Source organism: Mustela erminea, chromosome 12, assembly GCF_009829155.1.
Source record: "Mustela erminea isolate mMusErm1 chromosome 12, mMusErm1.Pri, whole genome shotgun sequence".
Lineage (NCBI taxonomy): Eukaryota > Metazoa > Chordata > Mammalia > Carnivora > Mustelidae > Mustela > Mustela erminea.
In genome coordinates this window covers 11,270,095-11,295,360 of record NC_045625.1, presented here as the reverse complement: position 1 = coordinate 11,295,360, position 25,266 = coordinate 11,270,095, and the positions used below count along the sequence as shown (strand labels likewise).

General features: G+C 62.1%; 1 protein-coding gene across 3 annotated transcripts; it reads left to right on the top strand.

Moving 5' to 3' along the window:
* Positions 1 to 1,320: 1,320 nt before the first annotated feature.
* On the top strand, positions 1,321 to 25,259 carry CRB2 (crumbs cell polarity complex component 2). 3 transcript variants are annotated; one of them, XM_032307634.1, is made up of 13 exons: positions 1,321 to 1,511; positions 8,658 to 8,981; positions 11,048 to 11,243; positions 11,377 to 11,516; positions 11,972 to 12,157; positions 12,394 to 12,507; positions 15,146 to 16,021; positions 16,113 to 16,621; positions 17,198 to 17,363; positions 18,148 to 18,934; positions 19,770 to 19,886; positions 20,583 to 20,700; positions 24,679 to 25,259. In XM_032307634.1, exons 1-13 carry the CDS (start codon positions 1,415 to 1,417, stop codon positions 24,778 to 24,780), a joined length of 3,732 nt encoding a protein of 1,243 aa, XP_032163525.1. In that variant the 5' UTR covers positions 1,321 to 1,414; the 3' UTR covers positions 24,781 to 25,259. The 3 variants fall into 3 exon arrangements, with proteins under 3 accessions (XP_032163525.1, XP_032163524.1, XP_032163523.1); XM_032307633.1 differs by lacking the exon at positions 24,679 to 25,259 and adding an exon at positions 22,312 to 22,632; XM_032307632.1 differs by lacking the exon at positions 24,679 to 25,259 and adding an exon at positions 22,309 to 22,632.
* The last annotated feature ends 7 nt before the right edge of the window (positions 25,260 to 25,266 follow it).

Sequence of the window (25,266 nt, the reverse complement as noted above, 5' to 3'; positions counted from 1 at the left end):
GGTAGAGCTGTGCTCAAACTGGGATCTCTTTAGCGGCGGGGTCTGGCGGTCTTCTCACAGGGTGGAGGAGGGTCTTGAGGGTGGTGGGAGCTCCTGGTGTGTGAGAGGCAGGGACCGTCTGAGGAGAGTCCCAGAAACCAAGGAGCATCTCCCATCCCAGAGGAAACAAGACTCCAGGTGGGGATGATGTGGGATGTGGACCAGGGGTCCACCCAGGTCTTTGGCTCCCTTTCTGAGCACTTTGCTAGGGTTGGAGGACCAGCGTGGCTCTGGGCCACCCATGAGTGTGTGATGCCCACTGCCCTTCTCACTCCCTCCCTCCGTGGACCTGCTAGCACAGGCTGAGCTCCCTCATTCACGGCTCAGGTCTATCTCTCCAGACTGTGCCCTCCAGAGGTCAGGGCACATCCCAGAGCCCACCACGGGATTCCTGAGTCCTGGTCCCCCAAAGAACACCCCCCCTCACCCCTGCAAGCAACATTCCCTTTTCCAGCCGGCAGCAAGCAAACATCAAGTGCAGCAGGAGACTATAAGGTTAGACAACAAGAAGGACTTCCCAGCAGGGGAGCGGGAAAATTCGCTTAGTTGGAACTGCCATTCACTAGAATGGGGTGCCTTGGATTGCAGTGAGGTTTCCAGAGTTATGAATGGCAGAGGCAAAGATTTAGGCCAAAGGGGAGAAATGGAAAAGGTTCACCTTGGCTGGTGAGGATGAAGGGAGCCAGGGGCCTTATCCTGAGGGCCCCACTGGGAGGGGCGGTTTGTGAGCATAGGTCAAGGAGAGGGGCGGGATTAAGAGAGTGAGAAGGAAGAGCCTCCAGGGGCTGGTGGGCTGAGTGTGGGGAGGAGAAGGGGGCCTTGGCTGCAGGCTGGGGGGTACCTGTTCAGGTGGGGAGCAGCGGGAGGGAACAAGCTGGGTGGGAAGGGCTGGGGCTTCTGAGCCAAGAGGAGGTCTGGGAGGCTGCTGGCTGCTCAGCCCTGGGCTGGGGAGGGGGGCCGAGTCTGAGGAGAGATGGGGGCGTGTCCGGCGGGCTGGGATAACCTAGGACTTGGGAGTAGCGGGCATCATCTGGGAAAAGAACAGAAAGCTTCCCCAGCCAGGAGGCTGAGGCAGCAGGACCTGAGAGGTGGGAGGAGGGGGGTTGGGGGGTGCACAAAGATCAGGTCAGACCTGCAGGGCCCCGAGGTCTCTCTGGAGCCCTGGAGCTTGGGGAGACGGGGTGGGTCAGACCCCTCCTCTGGAATCTGTTCCCAGTGGAGCAGCCCGGGAGGGCCTGGGGTGGGGGAGGAGGCGGGAGGGGAGGGAGGGAGGGGCCGGGCCTCTGTCCACGGCATTAGTGCTGGTTGGAGGGAGAGGGGGGTGCGGAGCCAGCCAGGCCGCCTGTTCCCACAGCCGGGAGCTGAGCGCGCTGCCATGGCGCTGGCCAGGCCTGGGACCCCGGCCTCCAGGCCCCTGGCCCCTCTCCTGCTGTGGCTGTTGCTCTTGGCTCCGGCCCTCGCCCTCCTGGGTGGTGAGTTGGGGCACAAGCCTTGGGGTGGCGGTGGGGGCGGGGGACTGGGGCTGGGTCTGTCTCTGTCTCCCAGCGCAGATACCCCGGGCCTGTGTGGAGTGTGTGTCCTGGGCCTTGGGGGGTTGCTGGGTGGCCGGGGGCCTTTGTGAAGGGGCCATGGGTTGGGGCGCTGCGGCCTGGGAGCGGTGTTGGGACTGGGAAGCCCCGGGCTGAGGCTGGGAGCCGGGGGTTTCAGGTAGTGGGCGTCTCATCCCCGAGTCTGTTGTGAGTGTGCGCCGGGCTGTGGGTGCATGAAGTTGTGAGCTGTCCTGGCTGAGCTGAGAGTCCTTGTCTGAGGCTTTCTGGGTGTGGTGGGCTGCGACCGAGCACAAGTTGTGGGGTATAAGTTGTCAAGTGGGTTGAGCTGTGTCTTAGCTCTCCACAAGGGGACCCGGGGTGGGGCAGCAGACCCCAGCCCCGTGGATCACGGTGGGGAGGGGGAAGGGGGCCAGGGGAGCCCAGCGTCCACGTCCACCTGCATCCCCTCCACGTGTGTGTTCCCTTGCCTGCACTGGGGCCTGAGGGTGCTCTGGGGCCCCTGGGGGGTGGCCAGGCACTGGGGAGCACGTGTGTCCCCTGCCGCCCCCTCCCCGGCATTCCCAGACCTGGCTGAAAGGGCTTCCTAAGCCAGACCCCGTTCGCCAAACGGTTTTGCTTTTGTCCGAGAGGATTCACATGTGCTGCCCGCAGCCTGGACTTCTTCCTGGGGGGTCTTGGGGACGCTTTGTCTTGGTCACTATAGCTACGGGGCCAGGCCTGGGAAGTCCCCTGACCCCGCCTCCGCTGCTGGCTGGTGGAGGGAGCCAACCCAGGGCCGGTGGCCTGGACTTCACAGCGGGCAGGGCGGGAGGGGGGGGGGCGGAGAGGCACCTCTCTGACTCCCAGGGTGGGAGGTCAAGCCTCCCCAGGCCCCGACCTAGGGCCCTCCTCCCCATTCATGGGGCCTACTCACAACACCATCGTCTCCTCCTCTCTGAAGGGCCCCTGGGGAGGATGAGGACCCCACTTTGAAGGGAAGGACCCTGAGGCGCAGGCAGGGACGGGGGCTGACGAGCAGGCCTCCTGACTCGGATCCCGGATCCCGGGCTCAGGAGAGGAGCCGAGGGCCGGCTCCCTGCACAGGAGGGGCATGGAATCTTGGCGTGTGGATCTGCTCTCTGCCCCCTGCCCTACCACGTACACACGCACACCTGCAGACACACACACATGCACCTGCACGCTGGTGTGGCACGTACAAGGGCACAACTCACCACGTGAGCAGGGGCCACGTGCACTCACACACAAATACACACGGCCCTCCAGGTGTGTGATGGGTGCCTGCACACACCAAGGTACGGACAGTGACGTGTGCACTCACACTCAGACACATGTTCGCGTGAACCCTGAGACCGAGTGAACACAAAGGAGACGGATGCTGCAGAAAAAGTGGCCATGGAGGGACAGGCTCACCCCAATCTAACCCTGCTAGGGTGCCCGGGAGCGGCTGTTCTCACTGTGATTTCTTTGCAGGGAGCCCACTCCCTGGGGATCCCCAAAAGCTGGGGTGAGGGCACCGTGGGCACAAGCATTCCTGGATACCAGCGCCCGATGCCTGGCTGCCAGGAAGAGAGGGGCTGGGGACCGTGTCCCTGGGAAAGTAATTTCCATCCTTGAGGGGAGGAGCTTTCTGGAAGCCCTGGGCCCCTGGCTCTGCCTCCTAGGCTTGCCAGGCCCTGAGCTGAGCCCCTCCATCCTGGGCCCGCTCTGCCACAAAAGCCTGGCTGGTTTCTGTGGAGAGGACCAAGCATCTTGGAGGACAATGGGGGCGGGCTGGGCTCTCACAGCCCGGGAGCCTGGCTGACAAAGGGCAGCAGTCCCGTCCCCACGTCTGGCCCCTCCTCCCCCCAGTGCTGGAGGTGGGGCGGGGGGGGGGGCTGTGGGATGGAGGCAGAGAGGCAGGGACGGCGGGTGAGGGGAGCCACACACATGTGAACCAGCGTCAGGACTGGCTGGCTAGACAGCGTTTGCTCCAAGTAAAGGATTGTTGGTCAGTGAATAAAGAGCACGGCCGGACAGCCACCCCTGGGAGATATTATGCTAATGGGTTGCCGTGAGGGACTTCGCCTTTTTGTTGTTTTTCTAACTAAGGATTTTTTTTTTAAGATTTTATTTATTTATTTGACAGACAGAGATCACAAGTAAGCAGAGAGGCAGGCAGAGAGAGAGGAGGAAGCAGGCTCCCTGCTGAGCAGAGAGCCTATGCGGGGCTCAACCCCAGGACCCTGAGATCATGACCTGAGCCAAAGGCAGCGGCTTAACCCACTGAGCCACCCAGGCGCCCCTACTAAAGATTTTAAAAAATCTCTTTATCAATTTTAAGTCACCCCTGTACCCGACACAGAGCTTGAACTTCCCACCCTGAGATCGAGAGTCCCATGCTGTACCGACAGCGCCAGCCGGGGGGCCCCACATGACAGACTGAGAATCTCCCCCAGCTGTGTGAGGCCAGCGCTAACCCCCCCCCAGTTTATAGAGGAAGAAATGAGGCCCGGAGAGGATTAGGGACCTGCCTCAGTCGCTGCTCCGTACCTGCCTATTTAAGCCACGTCCCTTCTCTGTTCCTCTTCAGGGGGCCGCCCAGCTAACTCTGCGGGATCTGATGGGAAAACACAGTGGTTCTCCAACTCAGTTTGGCTTGCAGTTTCCAAGGACATGTTAGCCCAGAGACCACTCATAAAAGTGACTGGCTTGGGTGGCAGAGCCCCATGAGAAAGTGTCTCCATGGACTTGGGCTCCGAGACCCAAGCTGGAAACACTGGGATAGGCCAGTGCCAGGCACAGGGTGGGTGGTGAATCATGGCAGCCATTGTCACCTGCTATCGTTAACAAAATTATCAATACTGAACCCCCCTTTTAGCCTCGGGGGGGTGTTAAACATTTTTGTGTTAGAGTATTCCAAACTGTCCCATCTTGTTAGGGTAACTTAGCCCTTTCCTGGTAGCTGTGGGGTAGTGGGGGTTCACTCCTGTCCTGGGGGCCTAGTGGGAATAGATGAGCAGTGTCTGCCCCTCAGAAGCTCCCACATCTTACAAGATCTCGGGCCACTTCTTCTTCTTTTTTTTTTTTTTTTAAAGATTTTATTTATTTATTTGACAGACAGAGATCACAAGTAGGCAGAGAGGCAGGCAGAGAGAGAGGAGGAAGCAGGCTCCCTGCTGAGCAGAGAGCCCGATGCGGGGCTCGATCCCAGGACCATGACCCAAGCTGAAAGCAGAGGCTTTAACCCACTGAGCCACCCAGGTGCCCTGATCTCGGGCCACTTCTTAGAAATATCCTTTCTTGCCACGTTAAGACAAGAAGCTTCTCAAAACTCACCCTCGGTAAACATTTCCCATCAGTTGTCAGGAGTTATCACAAGGTCTGTTATAAGTGCACATAAATGTGTTGTACCTGAGCCATACAAAAGCTCAGTTTATTCTGCTGCAATTAAATCCTGAGTAATTTAACTCTTGGATACCTGTTCAGTGATTATACACAAGCCACAAGGGCACATAAAGTAGGAATTAGTAGCCCCTTAGCAAGGAGCCCACAGAAGCACAGTGGGTTGCCCACAGCCCAGTTCTGCTTAAAGAGGGAAACCTGACCGCTCTGCCCAGGCCCATCCGGGGACCTCCACCCTTGTGCCAACCTTCAGAGACTTTTTCCTGGGATCCGGGATGCCCTGAGATGACAACAATGGGTGGCAATGTAGAGCTTGCAAAGTGGGAATTTCACATGCCTTGGGAGATGTGGGTCTTTCAGGAGTCTGGAGACAACCTGCTTCTTAGTTTTTTGAAGGCAGATTTGAGGCAAGTTTATAACCTCTCCGAGTTAGAAAACAGAACTTTTCTTAACAGCACCCACCCTTTCTGGTTTGAATCCATGGTAGTCACGCAGTCACAGACCTAAGCACGGCTCCCAGCCCATAGTACGCACTCAGTAAACGGTTGCTGTTATCATAGGACAATCGTCCTCTCTTCTTGGTGGTGGGATCTGGGCCTTCCCTGGGGACAGGGCAGCAGGTCGAAGGGGAGGGGCGTGTGTCCCTTAATCCCTCCCCTGCCCGGTCGTCCCAGGCAGCCTGAGAGGTCAGGAGGGATTTGTAAAGATAAGCGCAGGCCCCTCGTCACCCTGGCAACAGGCCACGCCCCCAGCCTGGCCCAGGGCCCGCCCCCCTCTGCCCCATTGCCCTCACCTCCACCTCCCAGCCCATGGCTGGCCTGGCCTTCTGGTGTCACTCCCGCCAGACTGAGGCCAGCTGTTCCAAGGCCTCCATGTGCAAAGGGTTCCCCAAGGAGCTTGGGGCAATGCAGATTCTCTGGGCCCAGGCCCAATAGCTCTGAATCTCTAGGTCTGGAGTACAGGGCCAGAAATCTGTATTCTTTCTTTCTCATTCTCTCTCTGTCTTTAAAAGATCTATTTATTTATTTCAGAGGGGAGGAGGAATCTTAAGCAGACTCCCCCTGAGCACGGAACCCGATGATGCAGGGCTCTATTTCACGACCCTGAGATCACGACATGAGCTGAAACCAAGAGGTTCACTGACCGTGCCACCCAGGCACCCACATAAATCTGTATCCTTAATATAGGCCGGAGGTTCAGAAGCCCCAGAGCTGAAGGTCTGGAGTAGTGGGACCTGGTTTGGATTCCAGCCCCTCACAGGCTGTGGGACAGTGCAGTCCCTTCGTCTTTGAGGTCCCTTCCCTCAGCTGTAGAACAGGAATAGCAGCTCTCTGCGTCTGCTACGGGGAACAGGAAGATAACGGAATATACAAGAAAGAGGGGTGTCTCCCATCCAGGCTTTTGGTGCTACTGCGTGCCCCGTGGGATAAGCAGCTTCCTTCCTCTCCGCCCGACTCTCACGGGAGGAGCTCCTTCCTCGCCTGTCACTAGACTCCGACTCCGTGGGGCGCCAGCATATAGGGTCCTGGGCCACCTGCTCCCACAGTGATCCAGAGCCTGATCAAAATGGCCACAGCCCTTCATGAAGCCTCACTGGGGGCCAGGCCTTCACTCTTGTCCCCTCTGTGGTTTCTCACAGCATGAGGTGGCACTGTTCAAACCGCAGAAGCCAGGCCTGTCTGATGCCCATCTAGCCCTAAAGGACATGGCTCTAAACAGATCAGCCACAGCGGCTGCGGTGGGGAAAAGAAAGCTGAGCTGCCCAGAAGCTGCTCCAAGAGAGGCCCAGACTCCCCGGCCCTCAACTACATGGCCAGGCTTGGGGGAGGGGGCTGGGATGGATGCCCTGAGCTGGGGAGGGAACAGTGGTCAGAGAGGGGCTGTGGACACCACTAGAGCCCTACGCGGTCATCTTGGCCTGGTGGTGTTTCAGCCCCTCTGCCCCCCTGCAACACGCTTAGCCCTGGGTGTGCGCTGGTGGCCCACCGTTAGGGAGTGAGTGAGCCCACGCCCAGCTGTACCAGGTGCTCTGGGCGCTGGGGAGTGCCAGCCAGGTTCTCTCTCTGCTGCCAAGGTCTGTGTCTCCACATCCCTGTCCCCTAGCCTGCCCCGGGGGCTGGGAAGGGCGGGGGTTGGCCAGTGGAAGGCCCTGCCTGGTGGACTGTGAAGGCCGCTGAGCCTTATCTGGGGGGTCTTCACCAAGGTGGGGGAAGGGAGGTGCGGGGCCTGAAGCTGTTCTAGGCCTGGTTAGTGTCTGGATGACAACCTGGGCAGGGGAGGGGCGCCTCTCAGAGCCCCAGGTTGGGGGTGCCTCCTGCTTTATGGCGGTTCCCCTCCCCCAGCTCTTACTGAGGTCCTGCGAGTGGCCAGCAGCAGTAGCGGAGGCTCTGAATCCGCCCCCGTGCTGCGAGGCCTGCCCTGTGTTCATCCCCTCTCTGATGGGAGACAGAGGCTCAGCAGGAAAAAGGACCTGCTGGGGTCTCAGAGCTGGTAACTGAGCAGGGATCTGAACCCAGGGCAGTTCTGCTTCAAAGCCTAAGTTCTTCACCAGCCGTGCAGGCTCTCAGGAGGGGACGGGGCTGACTCTTCTAGGGGCTTGGCTTCCAGACTAGCAGGTGACCCTCTGGCGTGGTGGAGGCAGCAGTGGTCTGACCCAGCTGTCCTGCACCCTGTGACCTTGGCCAGGCGGACTGGTCAGCCGGTTGCTGAGGCAGGGAATAGAATGAGGGCTGGGGATCCCCGGAGAGGTTTCCAGACCCCCAAGCAGGGAGCGAGTGGAGGCTGGGAGGAGGGTCCGGGTTGGGGGGGGCGGTGCCCAGTTCCCAGTGCCTGCCTTTGAAGTCTTCCATCTCCGGTTTCACTCTGGGATGGAGTTGCCAGACCCCCAGCAGGAGAGGTGGACGGGACGGTGGGAGGAAACCCCCTCTCTGGGCGGTTGGGGGTGATGAAACCTGGGATAGGCTCCTAGGCTGTCCTAGTAACTTGCTGTGAGGCTCAGGCAAGAGTCTTTACTTTCGGGGCCCCAGGGCGGCTCAGTCAGGGAAGCGTCTGCCCTTGGCTTGGGTCAGGATCTCAGGGATTTGGGATGGAGCCCCACTCCTGCTCGGCGGGGAGCCTGCTTCTCTCCCCCCGCCACCCCGCTTGTGCGCGCGCATGCTCTCTTTCTGTGAAATAAATAAATAAATCTTAAAAAGGTCTTCCCTCTCTCGCTTGAGCCTCAGTTTGCTCTCTTGTAAAATGGGCACGACAGTGCCTGCCCCAAAGGGGCTCTGCGAGGAGGGGATGAGCAGGGCGCAAAGCTCTCAGGGTCAGAGAGCGTCTGTCCTCTAGTCCTGCTGGGGCATGGTGGGGGGGTGGGTAAGTATCCGGTCCATCCGCCTTCCCGGAGACCCTCCTGCATTTCCTCTAGTCCTGCTGGGGCACAGTGGGGGAGGGGAGCTGGGGTGGTGGCGGTGGAAGCTTCTGGTCCCTTCCCCTTCACAGAGACCCTCCTGAACCATCTCAGTTCGAGCTGTCGTTGTGCAGGGGCGTTGGGGATGCAGCTTGTAGAGCCCGTGGCCCTCCGTCTAGCCTCCTGAAAGCAGACAGACCCCTCCTGCTTTCTGGCTCTGTGGTCTGGGCTGGGCCGGACAGTGGGGAGCGGAGCGTCCTGGTCTACCCCACCCAGCCCTTTTTCTCTCTTTACAGGAATGGTGCCTTCGGAGGCCCCAAGTGTCTGTGCCTCAGCCCCGTGTGCTCCAGGGACCGCGTGCCAGGCTACGGAGAACGGCAGCTACACCTGTGGGCCCACGGAGCCCCAGGGCTGTGCCACCCAGCCCTGCCACCACGGCGCTCTGTGCGTGCCCCAGGGTCCAGACCCCCACGGCTTCCGCTGCTACTGCGTGCCCGGGTTCCAGGGCCCACGCTGTGAGCTAGACATCGACGAGTGTGCCTCCCGGCCCTGCCACCATGGGGCCACCTGCCACAACCTGGCTGATCGCTACGAGTGCCGCTGTCCCCTTGGCTATGCAGGTAATGGCCTCACGTCCTGGACGGAGGTCTGTGATGTCCATCCTGTCGGTGGCTCAGGCTGTAAAATGATGCACTGAGCTTTGACTTTAGCATAGAGAGCCTCCCCCCTAACCCCCAACCCCAGCCTCCAAGGCATCCTGGAAACTCTGGGGTATTCTGCTCTGGGGCTTCCCACAGAATGGTCCGACTGTCCGGAAGCCAGGAAGTGGGGAGCAGCTAGGCACAGGTCTGCGAGAGGCTCCGCCCAGGGCAGCGGGGACCCTGCAGCATAGACACTCCCAGTTCTAATTCAACCCCGAATTCAGACAACTCTGCTCTGAGGGCAGAAGGCAGTTTGAGGTCGTCTCAGAGTAAGGGGTGCACCCTGGGGGGCCGGCTCCCAGGGGAGGGAGCTTATAGTGAGGCACTTTGGGACGGACTCTGGAAATGGGTCCCACGTAGCCTCCTCACGGTCTGAGAGTCTGGGTGGAGTGTTAGCTTTGCGTGTGTGAGGGAGGTCACGTGAGGGGCCTGTGTGTGTCTCTGTCTGCGGGTGTCTGGGCTCCCGGAGTGCATCCGTGGACGTGTGTGGGCCAGCAGGTGCATGCACCAGACGTGCCCGGGGGGCCCTGGGGAGCACACTCTGGGTGAGCTGCGGCTGCGAGCGGGGGCAGAGTCTGCCATGACTCACTGCGCTCCTCCCCACTCCGGTCAGAGCCGGGCGGGGGAGGCTGGGATTCCAGGCGGCTGGGGCCTGGCTCCCCCTGGCACAGAGGGTGGGAGTGGGACTGGGGCGGGAGGAGTGAGGGGTCACGGGAGGGAGGGGCTGTGTTTGGTGCTCACTGAGCTGGGAAGGGGGTGGAAGGTTCCAGCTGGAGCCAGCTGGGTCCCTGGTCCCCCAGGGCCAACCCTATCGTAGTTGGGGGCAGGGCTTCTGGGGTCCACTGTGACATGGGGGCCCCCCGATGAACTCAGGCAGTACATCCCCAAACCCTGAGATTCTCCATCTCCCCTCGTCTCCACACGTCTCCTGATCCCTGAGGGCCGCCCAGATGTCTCAGTTTGGCCCAGGCAGAGGGGCTTCCCTGGGTTTGGGGTTTTAGAAGCAAGAAGGCGCAGGGGAAACCAGAAGGAGCTGGTCACTGCAGCAGTTCTCACTGGGGCCTGTCCCTCCCCGACGGAGTCCCTCTCTACACTCTCTTCAAAGCCGGCAGAGTGAGCCTTCCACAGTGTAGATAAAATCATGTAACTCAATGGCTTTCGACTTTTAGGATAAGCCCAGATTGGGGCCCCCGAGGCCACCGCAGCCCCCAGCCCTCCCTCACCTCCTCTGCTCTGTCCTCTGCTCCCAACCCTCCCTGTTCCCCTTTCTGAGGACATCATGCCTCTGCCCCAAGCTAGTCTGGGCCAGTTCCCCAGCCTGGAAGCCAAATCCCTGCACAGCCCCCGCCCAATCCAGTGAATTCTTACTCATCATTCAAAAGTTGGGTCGCCTGGGTGGCTCAGTTGGTTAAGCGGCTGCCTTCGGCTCAGGTCATGATCCCAGCGTCCTGAGATCGAGTCCCACATCGGGATCCTTGCTCCGCAGGGAGCCTGCTTCACCCTCTGACTCTGTCTTCCACTCTGCCTGTGCTCACTCTCGCTCGCTCTCTCTCTCTGACAAATAAATAAATAAAATCTTAAAAAAAAAAAAAAAAGTTTCTTCTTCCAGGAAGGCTTCCCTGACTCCAGCTGCCCAGGCCAGAACCCTGGGTCTTGCTTTTAGGGGATCCACTATGCTCCCACTGCTGAGCTTATCACAGTGAAAAATTAGTCAGCATCTATGTCCAATCGACCTCTTCCCCGTCTCCCCAGCTCCACGGCTGTGAGCTCAGGGAGGCAGGGACGGCCGTCCCGTTTCTACCTCATTGCTGTTGCCGGCTCAAGAGATACCTCCTCCGGACGAATGGACCAACGGATTCTCTCGGGATCTTCAGGTTTCCGCTCCTTGTAGCTGTCTGAAGCTGCTTGCAGGTCGGCCTGCCTGGGCCTCGTTCGACCTCCCTCCGGGTGTCCATCTGTCTGTCTGTGTCTCCGGCCCTGTCCAGGGGTGACCTGCGAGGAGGAGGTGGACGAGTGTGCCTCGGCGCCCTGTCTGCACGGCGGCTCGTGCCTGGACGGCGTGGGCTCCTACCGCTGCGTGTGCGCGCCAGGCTATGGGGGCGCCAGCTGCCAGCTGGACCTAGACGAGTGCCAGAGCCAGCCGTGCGCGCACGGGGGCGAGTGCCACGACCTGGTCAACGGGTGAGCTGCGGGAGCGGGCGGCCGCGGCCCCGTGGCGCGGGGGCGGAGGAGGCTGCACGCCAGAGCCGGGCAGGTGGAGGCGGGTGGAGGCTCAGGGCGCGCTCAGCCGGGCCTGCGCCCCGCTCTGCTCCAGGTTCCGGTGCGACTGTGCGGACACGGGCTACGAGGGCGCGCGCTGCGAGCAGGAGGTACTGGAGTGTGAGTCGGCGCCCTGCGCCAACAACGCGTCCTGCCTCGAGGGCCTCGGGAGCTTCCGCTGCCTCTGCTGGCCAGGTGCGTGTGCGTGCGCGTGCGTGTGCGCGCGTGCGTGTGCGTGTGCTCGCGCCCCGGTGGCGCCGCGTGGGCGCCCGGGAGGTGTGCGCCAGGGCTCTTCCGCCCTCCCGGTGTGTCTGTGACTGCGGCTTCTCTGAGCGTCACTTCTGCGGGGATCTGCAAAATCGGGCTAATCGCAGCAGCTGCTCCGAGCATTGTCGCCAGGAGGGTCGAGGTGAAATGCCCGTGAAGCCTTGGCACGTGCGAAGGGCTCCGTAGTACTAGCAGTGATAGTAACAGGACGCTGACGGCCTGCCGCGGTCGTTCCCACGGTCCTCAGTGTCCCCGTCCCTCACCCCATCGGTGAGCGTATTCTGAGCAGTCGCTCCAGCCTGGCCCCGCGTTGGCCGGCCGCAGCGGAGGGGTGCTCCCCGGAGATCCCGTGTGACCTGCTACCTACGCGCGTGTGCCCCCAGGTTACAGCGGCCGGCAGTGCGAGGTGGATGAGGATGAGTGCGAGTCGGGCCCCTGCCAGCACGGGGGCCGGTGCCTGCAGCGCTCAGACCCGGCGCTCTACGGAGGCGCCCAGGCCACCTTCCCCGGCACCTTCAGCTTCCGCCACGCTGCCGGCTTCCTGTGCCGCTGCCCTCCCGGCTTTGAGGGTGAGTGCCCTTACACCCTACCGGGAAAGTGGGGCCGCTGGCCTGTGGATGCGGGGGGGGGGGGGGGAGGGGGGGGAATGCCAGGGCTCCGCTTGAGGCCTGGCTCTGTCACACAGGTGCAGCCCGCCTGTGTTAGCACTTCTCCCTGGGCCTCAGTCTCCACAGTTCTAAAATGGGCTCTGCCAGCTCTCTGGTTCTGAGCGCACAGGTGGGAACCACAGCTGGCCCTCTTGCAGGGGACGAATGTGGCGTGGATGTGGACGAGTGTGCCTCACAGCCATGCCTCCATGGTGGCCGCTGCCAGGACCTGCCCAACGGCTTCCAGTGCCACTGTCCAGATGGCTACACAGGTGCGGGGGGGCAGGGTGGGCACCCAGGACAGGGCAAGGGCAGATCGGGGGGCCTGGGCTGAGAAACTTCCTCTGGCTGATGCATGGAGGCTGGGTTGATGGGGACAAGGAGAGCAGGAAGAAGGTGGACGTGCTGGGGACAGCTAGAAGGCCTGAGCGGGGACCTGGGCTTTGGAGGCGAAGGTGGAGGGATCTAAGTGGGTTGAGAACTATTTCGGGGGTGGGGGGGGAGTTCTGGAGGCCCTGGGGGTTAGTCCAGGCATGAGTGAGAACAGTCAGAGATGCTGGCTGCTTCTGGCCTGGGTGATGTTGGTTGGGTGTCCATACTTGTCTAGACCAAGTCCAAGTGTCTGCGGAGCACCCACAGGGAGGAGCCAGGATTGGGGCTGGTGGTCCGGAGTCTGGGGCCCAGGAAGAACCAGTGACCGGGGTTCATGGGTACAGTCCTGGCAGCTGGAGCCAATGCGTGGAGTGATGGGCAAAGAGAACCTTAAGCACCTGACATCCTAGGGCAGGGCAGAGGCCAAGGGCCCCTGCGGGGACAGGACAGAAGAGGTAAAGGAGGGGATCACAGATAGATCGGTGAACGCGACCTCTGCAGAGCTGGGGCCTATCAGGCAGGAGCTGGGTTGCAGAAAGCCTCTCCCTGCCTCGGGTACAGCAGATGCTTAGACACGCAGATACCCTTCCAGGACGCTGGTGAACCCAAAGAAGTGCTCGCATCCTCCTCGGGTGTCCCTGCCCCCTCTGGAATGTGTGCGACACCTCCCCTGCGCCCGCCCGCATTCCTGCTTGGGCACACTGCCTCCTCTCCCTGGCAGGTTTCCTGGGCACTGGCTCCCCCGCCCAGGGCAAGGAGGTGCTGATCACCACCCTCCCTCCCAACTCAGCAGCCCAAAGATGCTGGGCTCAGTGTCCCCTGCCCCAGGGCAGCCACCCAGGAAGCCCATCAACTGCCCCCCGTGGGCTGAGACTCCCCAAGTCCTGCCTGGAAGCAATGGCCTTGCAGGCACCCGGCAGGCCCACTACAGCGGGCGCGACCCCTGATGAGCATTTCTGTGCATTTCGTTCCCTCCTCATCACACCCCCACGAGGTGGAGTTCTTACAGATGAAGTCACGGAGGTTTGAGAGAGGGGGTGTCGTTCCCTGCGGTTCGCCAGTGTCAGCCAGAGCCCAGCTCCTCCCCCAGCTGAGCTCAGCTGATGGATGACAGGGAGGTCAGAGCCGAGGTCAGGGCCCGAGAGGGGGAACCCCAACCATAGGGCTGGGCTCCTTGCCGCTGTCCACCCCCATCCTCCCTTTGGGTCGTGCTGGCCTGGGGGAGGCCAGTGCCTGGCATTCCTGAGCCAGTTCTGAAGGAGGCGGCTGGTCAGGCGGGGAGCTTAGCTCCCCTGGCCCACAACCTGCCCGGCACTCTTGGCCATCCATGGGGAAATGCGATGGGGCCACCGGCTCTGTGGACTTTCCTGGGCGGCCTGTGGCTCCTGGCAGGTATGCAGGGCTGGGGCTTTGGGCAGGATGAGGTGTGGCTGGCTGTCCCCAAAAGGAGGCTATGGTGGTTGGGGGCTGATGGTGGTCAGGGTTTAAATCCTGGCGGCCTTTCTGGGCCTGGGCTCCTCTAGGTGGGGTATGATGGGAAGGGCTGGCCTTGGTTGTTTTGTGGCGGCTCTGGCTGAGCTGGAGTTGGGCTTTGGCCTTTTGACCCAAGCTGGGGCCAAAGTACCTCGTGTGGGAGCACTTGGAGGAGAGGGTGAGGTGACCCCCTCCATAGTCAGCCTGGGGTCCCAGGGCAGAGGGACTGGGGGATGGAGCCTGGGTGCATCCATCCATCCCCTCCTCCCCCATTCTGATACTTTGTCTACAAAAGCCAGACCAAGCCCTTTGCTGGGCATATTCAGGCCCCGGAGATCTCAGCTGAGTAAACAGATACTTTCAGTACAGGGTTCTCGGGTGCTGTGTCTAGGCAAGGAGTTGGGAGTGACACAAGAGCTAGGGACTGGGAATCCAAGAAGCTTCCTAGGGGCCTTTGAATTTGGGCTTTGCAGGATGAGTAGGAGTTTGACTGGGTAAGTGAGGAGAAGGCATTCCAAGCAGAGAAACACTATGAGCAAAGCCCCTGGGAAATATTTTCTAGGAAATGCTTAGAGGAACAGGCAGTTCAAGGTTTGGAGGAAGCAGGGTTGATACTTGGGGCCATGGAGAGCCCGGCCCATAAGGAGTGTTGAGTGCCAAGGTGATTGGACCTTAAGCAGGCGAATCTGGCGAGGTGATGCTTTGGAGATAGGCCTCTGACTCCTTGTGGAGATGGATGGTAGAGGGGTTGAAGGCAGGCAAAGTTGAGGACATTAGACTGTGGCCCTGTGAGCTGGTGAGTCAGAAAGGTGGCGTGGGAGAAAAGGCGAGACCAGTGAGTGTTTAGGGGATTGAATCCACGGGGCATGGGGATCCACCAGACATGGGAAAGGAAGGGGTATCTTGGATTCCAGCCTCCAGGGACTTAGGTGACCATGAGAAATTTTTTGGGAATTGGTTCGGTCACTAGGTGCTGAGATCCCCGTCCCACAAGGCATGTAAGCTTTGCCTTGAGTGCTCGGTTCTTGCCTTGAGTGCTGAGCCTTGACCTGGTCTCTCCTGAAGGCCTGGCATGTCAGGAAGATGTGGACGAATGCCTGTCGGAGCCCTGCCTCCATGGTGGGACGTGTGACGACACTGTGGCAGGCTATGTCTGCCGGTGCCCAGAGGCCTGGGGTGGGCATGACTGTTCCGTGCAGCTCACCGGCTGCCAGGGCCACACTTGCCCACCCACTGCCACCTGCATCCCCATCTTCAAGGCCGGGGTCCACAGTTATGCCTGCCGCTGCCCACCTGGTACTCACGGACCTTTCTGTGGCCAGAATACCACCTTCTCTGTGGTGGCCGGGAGCCCTGTGCAGACATCCGTGCCAGCTGGCGGCCCCCGGGGTCTGGCACTGAGGTTTCGCACCACACTTCCTGCGGGTGCCTTGGCCGCTCGCACTGACGCCCAGGATAGCTTGGAGCTGGCACTGGCAGGGGGCACACTTCAGGCCACCCTCTGGAGCCACGGCAACACCACTGCACTAACGCTGAAGCTGCCGGACTTGGCTTTAAATGATGGTCACTGGCACAAAGTGGAGGTTTCATTGCGCCTGGGGGTCCTGGAGCTGCAGCTCTGGCACGAGGACTGCCCTGCCCGGCTCTGTGTGGCCTCTAGTCCTGTGGCCCCAGCTCCCAGGACTTCTGAAGCACCAACGCCTGCCAGGTTCTGCTCTGCCCAGCTGGGCGGCACAGCCTTTGAAGGCTGCCTCGAGGACGTGTACGTGGACGGACACCTCCTGTTGCCCGAGGACCTCGGCGAGAATGTCCTCCTGGGCTGCGAGCGCCGTGAACAGTGCCAGCCTCCACCCTGTGCCCACGGAGGGGCCTGCGTGGACATGTGGACTCGCTTCCTCTGCAAATGCCCCCGGCCCTATAGCGGTCCTACCTGCGCTGATGGTGAGGAGCGAGGCAGGTGGGGCCCCCGGGGCAGAGAGTGGGCCTTCCCCTGGCCCACAGGCCTCACACCCGACATCCTCTCTCCCTGCAGAGGTTCCTGCTGCCACCTTTGGCTTGGGGGGCACCCTGAGCTCTGCCTCCTTCCTGCTCCGCCAGCTGCCAGGCCCCAACCTCACCATGTCCTTTCTCCTCCGTACTCGGGAACCCGCTGGCCTGCTGCTCCAACTTGCCAACGACTCAGTAGCTGGGCTAACAGTATTCCTCAGTGAGGGCCAGATCCAGGCCGAGGTGCTGGGCAGTCCTACTCTCGTGCTTCCTGGGCGCTGGGACGATGGGCTCCGCCACCTGGTGACGCTCAGCTTCGGGCCTGACCAGCTGCAGGGCTTGGGGCAGCAGGTGCACGTGGGTGGAAGGCTCCTCCCTGCTGACGCCCAGCCCTGGGGTGGGCCCTTCCGAGGCTGCCTCCAGGACCTGAGACTCAATGACCTCCACCTCCCGTTCTTTCCGCTGCTGCTGGGGAACTCAAGCCAGCCCAGCGAGCTGGGCAGCAGGCAGTCCCGGAACCTCACCGTGGGCTGCGTCTCCGAGGACACGTGCAGTGTGAGTTCCCCAGGAAAAGGAGTGGGTCCCTTTCTTGGGATCTACCCTGCATCTCTGGGGGTTAGCATGTCCTTCTGGTGAGGAAACTGGCAGGAGGTGAAGCGCTGCACCCACGTTTCCTCTGCTAGAGAGTGACAGAGCAGGATTCACACTGATCTCCTGGCCCAGCTGCTCCTGGCCTCTGCTCTGGCCCCTCCCCAGTCTTGGTGTGAGACAGATACCCTGACCCAGGCAGAGGGCTTCCTGAGCCTTTCCGTGGGAACTGTGGGGGAGGGGGCGTGGACGACAGGGATGTCCTTGGGTCCATGGACAAAACACCAACCTTGGCATTGGAATGGCCCGAGTGTGAGTTCTGGCTCCCCTATTTCCTGCCTGGATGAGCCAGGCAAGTGGCTTCTTCTCTCTGAGCCTCAGTTTATCTATAAAACGGGGACAGTAGTGACTTCCTCTCTATGTGTTTGTGAGGAGTTCATGTGTTTGTAGTAGGTGCTCAGTGAAGAGCCCGTACAGTGATGGTTATGGTGGGATGACGCTAGCCCGACGCCGGAGCCAATCCCTGCCCTGGTTTTTCTGCAGCCTGACCCCTGTCTCAATGGTGGCATTTGTCTCGTCACCTGGAATGACTTCCACTGCACCTGCCCTGTCAACTTCACGGGGCCAACATGTGCCCAGCAACTGTGGTGTTCTGGCCAGCCCTGCCTCCCGCCTGCCACCTGTGAGGAGGTCCCCGATGGCTTTGTCTGTGAGTGTGTGCTCTGGGCAGCCTACATACGGGGTTCTGGACACCCAGGCTGGGTTAGAGCCCACCCTTACCCTGAGGGCTCATAGGCAGTAGACCAGGGTGCCAACAGCCCCCAGTGTGGTTAGGCTACTGCATCCAAGGGGCAGGTTTTCTGGAGGAAGACAGCACTCACCAGGTTTCCAAGGACAAGAAAGACTGACTAGGCATGGGGGGGGGCATTTTCAGGTGGGGCAACAGCATATGCAAAAGTCCTAGGGTTTATAAGAACAACCGAAGCACAGTTACAGGTGTTGGGGTCCAGATATTGCCAGGAGGGGCCTTGAAAGCTAGACCAGGCAGCTCAGAACTTTTCTTAAGGGAAGTGGGGAGCCACGGGTTGGTTTTAGACAGGAGAGGGATGTGATCAGCATTTTAGAAAGATGAGTGCGTTTTATTAAAATGCATGATCAGCATTTTAAAAATCTGCATTTAAAAGAGATGACTGCAGTGAATAGTGAGCCTCAGTGCTGAGACTCCACGGAAGAGGGAAGGGGACAGAGGAATTATTGCGTGGTGTGTGACCTGGAGGGTAGAGAGGGCCTGGCTGGTGGGGTAGGGTAGCTCTCTCCCTACGCTGCCAGAAGCTGGTAGGGAATTATGAGCCGTGGAAGCCAGGGTGGTGGGGGCGATGGCTCCTGGGATTGGATGATGGGGGTGTGGGTGTGCCCCCTCGAGATGAGCTGGGGCCCTGGGGGTCAGGTGTGTCATTGCCCGTGGGCCTTCCCAACACTCCCTCTCCCCGCAGGTGTGGGTGAAGCCACCTTCCGTGAGGGCCCCGCGGCCGCCTTCAGCGGGCACAACGCGTCGTCACAGCTGTCGCTCAGCGGCCTGTCGCTGGCTTTTCGCACACGCGACTCCGAGGCCGGGCTGCTGCGCGCCACCGCGGGCGCCCACGCGGCCGTCTGGCTGGCCATCCACAACGGCTCGCTGGCGGCCGGCGTGCGCAGCGGCCCAGGCCTGCCCGGGGCAGTGCTGCCGGAGTCCGGGCCGCGGGTGGCCGACGGCGCCTGGCACCGCGTGCGCCTGGCCATGGAGCGCCCGGGGGCCGCCGCGTCGCGCTGGCTGCTCTGGCTGGACGGGGCGACCGTGCCCGCGGCGCTGCGCGGCCTGGCCGGCGACCTAGGCTTCCTGCGCGGCTCCGGCGCCGCCCGCTTGCTGCTGGCCGAGAACTTCACAGGCTGCCTGGGTCGTGTGGCTGTCGGCGGCCTCCCGCTGCCCCTGGCGCGCCCGCGACCTGGCGCAGCCCCCGGCTCCCGAGAGCACTTCTCAGCCTGGCCCGGGACACCGGTCCCACACCTTGGCTGCCACAGCGCACGCGTGTGTGTCCCTTCGCCCTGCCTGCACGGCGGCAGCTGCCGCGACCTCTTTGACGTCTTCGCCTGCGCCTGCGTCCCAGGCTGGGAGGGCCCGCGCTGCGAGGCCCGCGCCGACCCGTGTCGCTCGGCACCCTGTGCTCGTGGACGCTGCCATTCGCGCCCTGACGGCCGCTTCGAGTGCCGCTGCCCGCCTGGCTTCGTGGGCCCGCGCTGCAGGTGCGGATGGCCCGGGCGGCCTGGGCCGGAGGGGCCCTGTGGGTTCCCCGGGCGGGGGCAGGTGTGGGGCACCCAAGTCCACGGGCTCCGCATCCGCAGCTCTGGTTCTGTGGGCGCTTCTCTGAGCCTCCGTGCCCTCATCTGTGAAATGGGAACAGCCGCCCACTAGAGCTGCCAGGTAAAACCCAGATAATTTTGAATTTGAGATCAATGCCGCTCTTGTCCTAGGCGGGGCGGGGGGGGGGGCTAGCTCTGGGGGGAAACCCACAGCTAGGTTTGGAAAAAAACCTGGAGGCTTCCCTACCTGTCCGCGTTCACCCCTGTTAGTCCTATGAGGATGACAGGGGCAGAGGGAGCCGGTTGGACTTTGATGCTTCCCCTTTTCAGTCTGGTTTTGACTTCCTGCTCCCTTTGGAGCCAAGCTTATGGAGGGTGCTCTGGCAGAGGTGTGACCCCCCACCTCCCCCGCAAGAAGCAATGTCCGGCCCAAGTTTTATGTTTGGGAACATGCTTTTGTTCCAAGGAGAGTTCTGACGTTCCTCAGCTTCTCCAGGGACTCTGAGCCCAGGGAGATGTTCCCAGCCTGGGTCTGGAGGTTGTACACCTTGTTGGGGGAGGGGACTGGAGCCGCAGGTGGACAGCCCCGTGCCTCATCCTTTCCACCTCGGACACCACTTCTGTGGTGGGTATCCGGGTCTGTAGTAGGTGGGCCCTGGACGCTACAGCTCAGGACATGGAGGCTCAGGTGGCCTGTGGTAGCCTCGGTGGCTGGGGGCCCGGCCAGGTCCCTGGGGTGCTGTCCCCACCCAGCGCGGTCTCTGTGCTTCCTGCCCAGGTCGCCTGTCGTGCCGGAGGAATGCAGCCTGAACTTCACCTGCCTCAACGGTGGCCCCTGTGAGGGTGGGCCCCAGGGAACCAACTGCAGCTGCCAGGAGGGCTTTGGTGGCCAGAGGTGGGCCTGGGAGCTGGGCAGGGGAGGGGGGCCTGGATCCCCTCCAGGCAGGGCATACAGAGTGGGATGTGGACCCTTGCTCACCTTCTCAACCCTCACAGTGCCGGACGGCCCACCTCTGTCGCTTGAGCTCTTTCCTCCCCGAGTTTCCAAGGCCATCCTTTGTTAGGCTGTCGCTGGGGAAGTGGTGGCCTGGTGGTGGTTCTTAGGGCCTCAGCCCTCAGCCCTCATCCACCGGCCTCAGCCCTCATCCTTATCCACTTGCCCTTGACCTCAGCCTCAGCCTCAGCCCTCAGCCTCAGCCTCAACCTCAACCTCAACCTCAGCCTCGGCCCCCAGTGCCCATCCCTGAGCCCACCTCAGTACCACCCAGGGAGACACAGCTGGGCAGGTTCTGGGCCTGTTGCAGAGAGAGGGCATCTGCATCCCTCGGCCGCTGCCCTCATACAGGCTCCCCGACGCTTCTGCCCCGGCAGGCTGTTCTCTGTTGTGATTGCTGGGACACAGGGGGCGGTGCTGGAGGTCACAGTTGGCCTCAGTCACCTGGCAGGGCCCTGCCAGGCGGGGACCGTGCATGGCGACAGCGGGTGGACACCTGTGTATTTGGAGGGGGGGTTGAGAAGCTGAAGCCGATGGGGGAGCAAGAGGCCCCCAGGAGGGAGCAGCTCTCCGACCCCCGCCTTCTTTGCCTTCCAGGTGTCAGGTCCCCTGCAAGGTCAACCCCTGCGTGAACGGCGGCACGTGCCGGGCTGCGGGTGGGCTCTATGAGTGCATCTGCAGTGCCAGGTTCTCAGGCCGGTTCTGCGAAGTGGTGGTGAGTGATGCCTGGGGAGCTTGGCAAGGGCCCTGTCCTGGACTTCGGTGAGATGGTCTGGGCGGCGGGGGGTGGGGGGAGCACCTACAGAGCCCGTGGTGCTGTGCCTGGACCAGCGCTGTCCTGCGGCAGGGAGTAGGAGGGAAGGAGACTCAGGGAGGGCCTGGGAGGCCCCACCGTCCCTTTGGGGACTGGCCGTGAAACAGTGCGGCTTTGCCAAGTCTTCTCTGGGACCAGGACTCAGGTCTCACAGGATCTTAGGATTCTGCGGTTTTGGTTGGTGGCTCCAAGGGCCTGTAATCTCCAGTGGTTTGCATGCCAGGATTCCAGAGTAGGAAGACTTGGAGAGCCCTGGGATTCTGAGCCGGAGCAGCCAGAGACTCAGCTGAGGAGGGGCCCAATCGATGAGGGGAGCTTGAGTTTGAACCTCCCCCTGGCTCCGCTTTCCACCAAGGGGCGGAACCGGTGCCACAGGCCCAGTGGGCCACGAGCCCACCGTGGGTGCTGATGGGAGAGAGGTAGGCAGGGGCAGAGCCTTGATCTCCACAGGCTTCTGGCAGCCCTGGTCATAAACCCGCAAATCCCCTCTGCTTCTGGGGAATGTTTCCTTTCAAGTTGAACTTTACAGCCTCTGGCGCCCTTACCTCCCCTCCTCTTGGGGCCAAGTGAGGAAATGGCTTTACAGCTCTCGGGGGTGGGGGGGTGCGCGGAGGCTGGGGACGGCCCATTCTGGGTTGGTCGGAACTCTGCTCTCCAGACCTGGGTGCCTTTCCTCCTTCAGGGCTGGGTCCTGGGACTTGGGACCCAGGCCCCAGTGGCCGAGAGGCTTCACAGGACAGAGGGAGGGCCAGAGAGTCTGAGACCCTCGGGCCCTGGAATCTAAGAATTTGGTGATTTGGGGGCTTCCAAGGTCCAGGCCTTTGATGCGGGCATCCTTGTTCTGTGCCTAGAGGGGAAGAGGTTTGGGGGCTCCCTAAAGCCTGGTCTCAGTCCCCCTTGCTGGGCAGACCCTGGCGGGTTCTGAGCTTGCCCTCAGCTGGGCGGGCCCCCTCCACTCCCGCCCGGCACAGGCCACCTGGCCGGGAGCGTCTCCTACATACTGCCTGAGGCGCCTCCCCGGGGATGAAACAAGGTCTCCACAGACACTAAGAAAGCAGACCACCTTCTGGGACGGGGCGGGAACAAGTCCCCAGTGCCTCAGACTGGCTGGGTTTATGGCAGGGAGGGGGAAGCGGGTGGGGGAGACCGGGTGGCAGGGCCGGCTGTGGCCAGGAAAGGAGGGGCCTGGAGCTGTAATTCAAGGCTGAAGGATGGTGGCCTGGGCATGGTCTGGGCCCTGGGGGCAGACGGAGGGGTCTGCCAGTCCTGGCTTGCTGGTCCTGGGTCTGGGGAAAACCTCTGTTCTCTCCTTTGCGGCTTACCGTGTGCCAGCCGCCTGTGGCGGGCACTTGGAATTCACCGGCCCACAGAATAGAGCAGAGGTTCCTGTCCTCGTGGGAGTGAGGGCGTATCCCCACCCTTCCCTGGACCATCAGGAAGTTTGGGAAAACCTCCCCCCACACCAGCCCGGACCCGCGCCCCCAGCCCTCATTACCGCGTCTCTTGCAGAAGGGCCTGCCGCTGCCCCTGCCGTTCCCGCTGCTGGAGGTGGCCGTGCCCGCGGCCTGCGCCTGCCTCCTCCTCCTCCTCCTGGGCCTCCTCTCAGGGATCCTGGCAGCTAGGAAGCGCCGCCAGTCCGAGGGCACCTACAGCCCCAGCCAGCAGGAGGTGGCCGGAGCCCGGCTGGAGATGGACAGCGTCCTCAAGGTGCCGCCGGAGGAGAGACTCATCTAGGCCTGCCTGGCTGCCGGCTCCGGCACTCAGGAGCTCCCAGGCGATTTCCACCCGAGGCCCCCAGGTGGCCGTGGCCGGTGGCCGGCCTCCTCCCGCAGCAGCGGGGCCCAGGACATCTGGTGGCCAAGCGTCCCCTTCGCCGGCAGCCCCTGCCTCCGCCCCGTTGTGGACAGGAGAGGGGAGCACTCAGGGAAGCAGACGGGGGGCCTGGCAAGGCCGTGGACTTCCCGCCGGACCTGCGGGCTCTTGCCTCGGGAAGCCCACAGCTGTGCAGGGGGGCACATGGGGGCACCCACTGTGCGTTCGGGAGTGCATGTGAGCACGTCCTTGGGGCCTGCTAACCTGCAGAAACTGGGACGGACTCGTGGGCACATCCGAGTCTCTGCTGGGTGTGCTTGTCACAGGGTCGTGGGTGCAGGTGATCCCGTGGAGGGGCGGCTGGGCTGGCGGGGGGAGGGGCTACCCTCTCCAGCCCTGGGGCAGGCGTAGGGCCTGCTCTCAAGGCAGCCTGGTCAGAGCTAGCCCAAGGACCAAAGCACCCCAGCTCTGGGGGCTTCTCCAGCTCCGGAGGCCGACCCCATTCTGGAGGCAGCTGGGAAACTGGGTGGGGGGTGGGGAGGTCATGAGCGAGTGGCCCCAGAGACAGGATGTGCGGGAACCCGGGCCGCGTGCAGGGCAGACCTGCAGGAGCGGAGGGCCGGCTGCCCCGAGCTGTCGCACCCTGCCGCTGGGGGGCCGGCTGGGCGGGGGGAAGAGGCGGCTGTGAGGCTCAGTGACGGCAAACGGGGCAGGAGCTCCAGGCCTTATCTGTTGCCGGGCTCTCTGGGTCGCCCTTTGAGGTTTCAGGAAAGGCTGTCAGCCGGGAGCTGAGAGAAGGCAGGGGAAGGGGCTTTCCTGGGGGCGGCAGGGCGGCCAGAGGATGAAGGAGCAACGCTTTTGTCCCTGTTCCTCCAGCCCGGACACCTCTGTACATGGCTGCGTATGTATCGGGGGGTGGCGGCGTGGGATTCAGGACTTGGAGGAAGCCCTCCGAGTCGTTTGCTGAACTCAGCAAATGTTGGCGCTGCCTCTGGGTCGGGGCTGGTCCTGCAGACACAGACACAGACACAGACGCACAGGAGAAATCCGCTTTGCTTCTCGGACCTTCCCTGGCAATGCCGACCCCAGAGGGGCACCCCCAGCCCAAGTGGCTGGCCTCCTCCTAGTTTCAGGAAGTCCCATGCCCTCCCGTCCTTCCGGTTTCCCAGGCCGGTGCCCCCTGTGCCAAGGCCAGGAGGCCTCTTTCCACTTCAAGTTGACTTTCCCCAGCTCCCCTCAGGGTCTCACCAGCTTCCAGAGGCACAGGCGTGAAGCCTGAAGTAGAGCCATGTGGCGGCGGGAGGTAAGGGAGCACGCGGGTGGTCGGGACCGAGGGGTTCGGCCGAGGCTGGGACCAAGTGCCCTGAACGCTGGGGTAAGGGGCTTGCTTCGTCCTTATCCTGTAAGAGGTGGTGCCTTTCCCCCAACTCTCTCCATCATGATCTGATACCAGCAACTTAGCCACAGGCTGGCACCTTAGTTATTTTATTAAATCAGGGATTTGGCAAACCTGTATTCTTGCAGACTCCTCTAAGGCACGTGAAACCCCAATAAATAAAAGTGCCACTTTTTGGGGAGCCCTAGTTGTCCTCTTTTGCTCCTAAGGGCTGTGGCATCTGTCTTTTTCAAGGGCAGCCAGGGGAGGGGAGCATGGCCAGATGATGGGCTGATGAGGGGCACCTGGGTGTGTTGAACCCCGATTCTGGGGGGCTTGGTCCAGCTCTCCCAACACAGACACCCCACAGAGGTGCGGGTTCTAAGGCTCTGCCCTTACTAATGAGAGATCTGTGGGGCTGAGTTTCCTGCTGTTCTCTTGCTTGAACTTGTTCCCTGGAGTCCGGGAGCACTCAGCACCGTTGGTGACCGGCAGCCCTGCTCCACGGACCCGCCAAGCCTGCACGTGCCTGTGACCAGCTCCTGCCCCCGCCCCCCCTCCCGCACCCCCACCCCGCTGCCCTGCTTGGGACAGGGAAGGGCCTGGGCTCACAGGCTCAAATGGAACAAGCTGGGGTGTGGGCTAGGGGCCAAATCCTTCTGTGACTGCTCTAAACCCTCCCCTTTCCCCAGAGCTTCCTCAGGACGCAGGGATACCAACCTTCTCCCCAAGATGATTTTATTGAACGCACACACAACATTCATCCTTGGGTGCGAATTCAATCCAGCAAGTGAAGAGACGACAATGCTCCTGGGACACGGAGGGCTCGCCACCAGGCCCCAGCACAGCCGGGGAGAGAGGCCATGGGTGGGCTCTGCTTCCCCGGGGCCCCACCATACCTCTGGTCCCATTCCCTGTCTACAGGGGTGGGGTGGGGTGGGGAGGTTTCCCTTCCCCAGCTGGGCTCAGGGGTCTGCCCAGGATGGGTGGGCAGATCTGGAACTTGTCTTGAATCACCTGAGAGGCCTGGGGGTGCCCGCGTGCCCAGACATCCCCTGGCTCCCCATGCCACCTCAGCAGCCAGAGAGGCCTCCAGGACTGAGAGCCACTTGCCCAAGGGGGCTGTGTCGGACTCAGGCAGGGGCACTGTGCTGGGCCAGCAGCTCGTCACATCCCCATGCCCGAGAACCTCAGGGCCCGCCCTCCAGGCCTCAGGGTCCCTCAGACGGGGACAAAGCTCCCCGGGGCTAGAGGGGCCTCTGGGGGCCCCCTTGCCCTGT

What these genes read in the sequence shown, in the direction of transcription:
- CRB2 (XM_032307632.1), top strand. Translation starts at nt 1,415, where the DNA reads ATGGCGCTGGCCAGGCCTGGGACCCCGGCCTCCAGGCCCCTGGCCCCT. An exon ending in GGCCCTCGCCCTCCTGGGTG is followed by an intron (nt 1,512 to 8,657) that starts GTGAGTTGGGGC and finishes CTCTCTTTACAG; the next exon opens with GAATGGTGCCTTCGGAGGCC. An exon ending in CGGTCCTACCTGCGCTGATG is followed by an intron (nt 16,022 to 16,112) that starts GTGAGGAGCGAG and finishes CTCTCCCTGCAG; the next exon opens with AGGTTCCTGCTGCCACCTTT.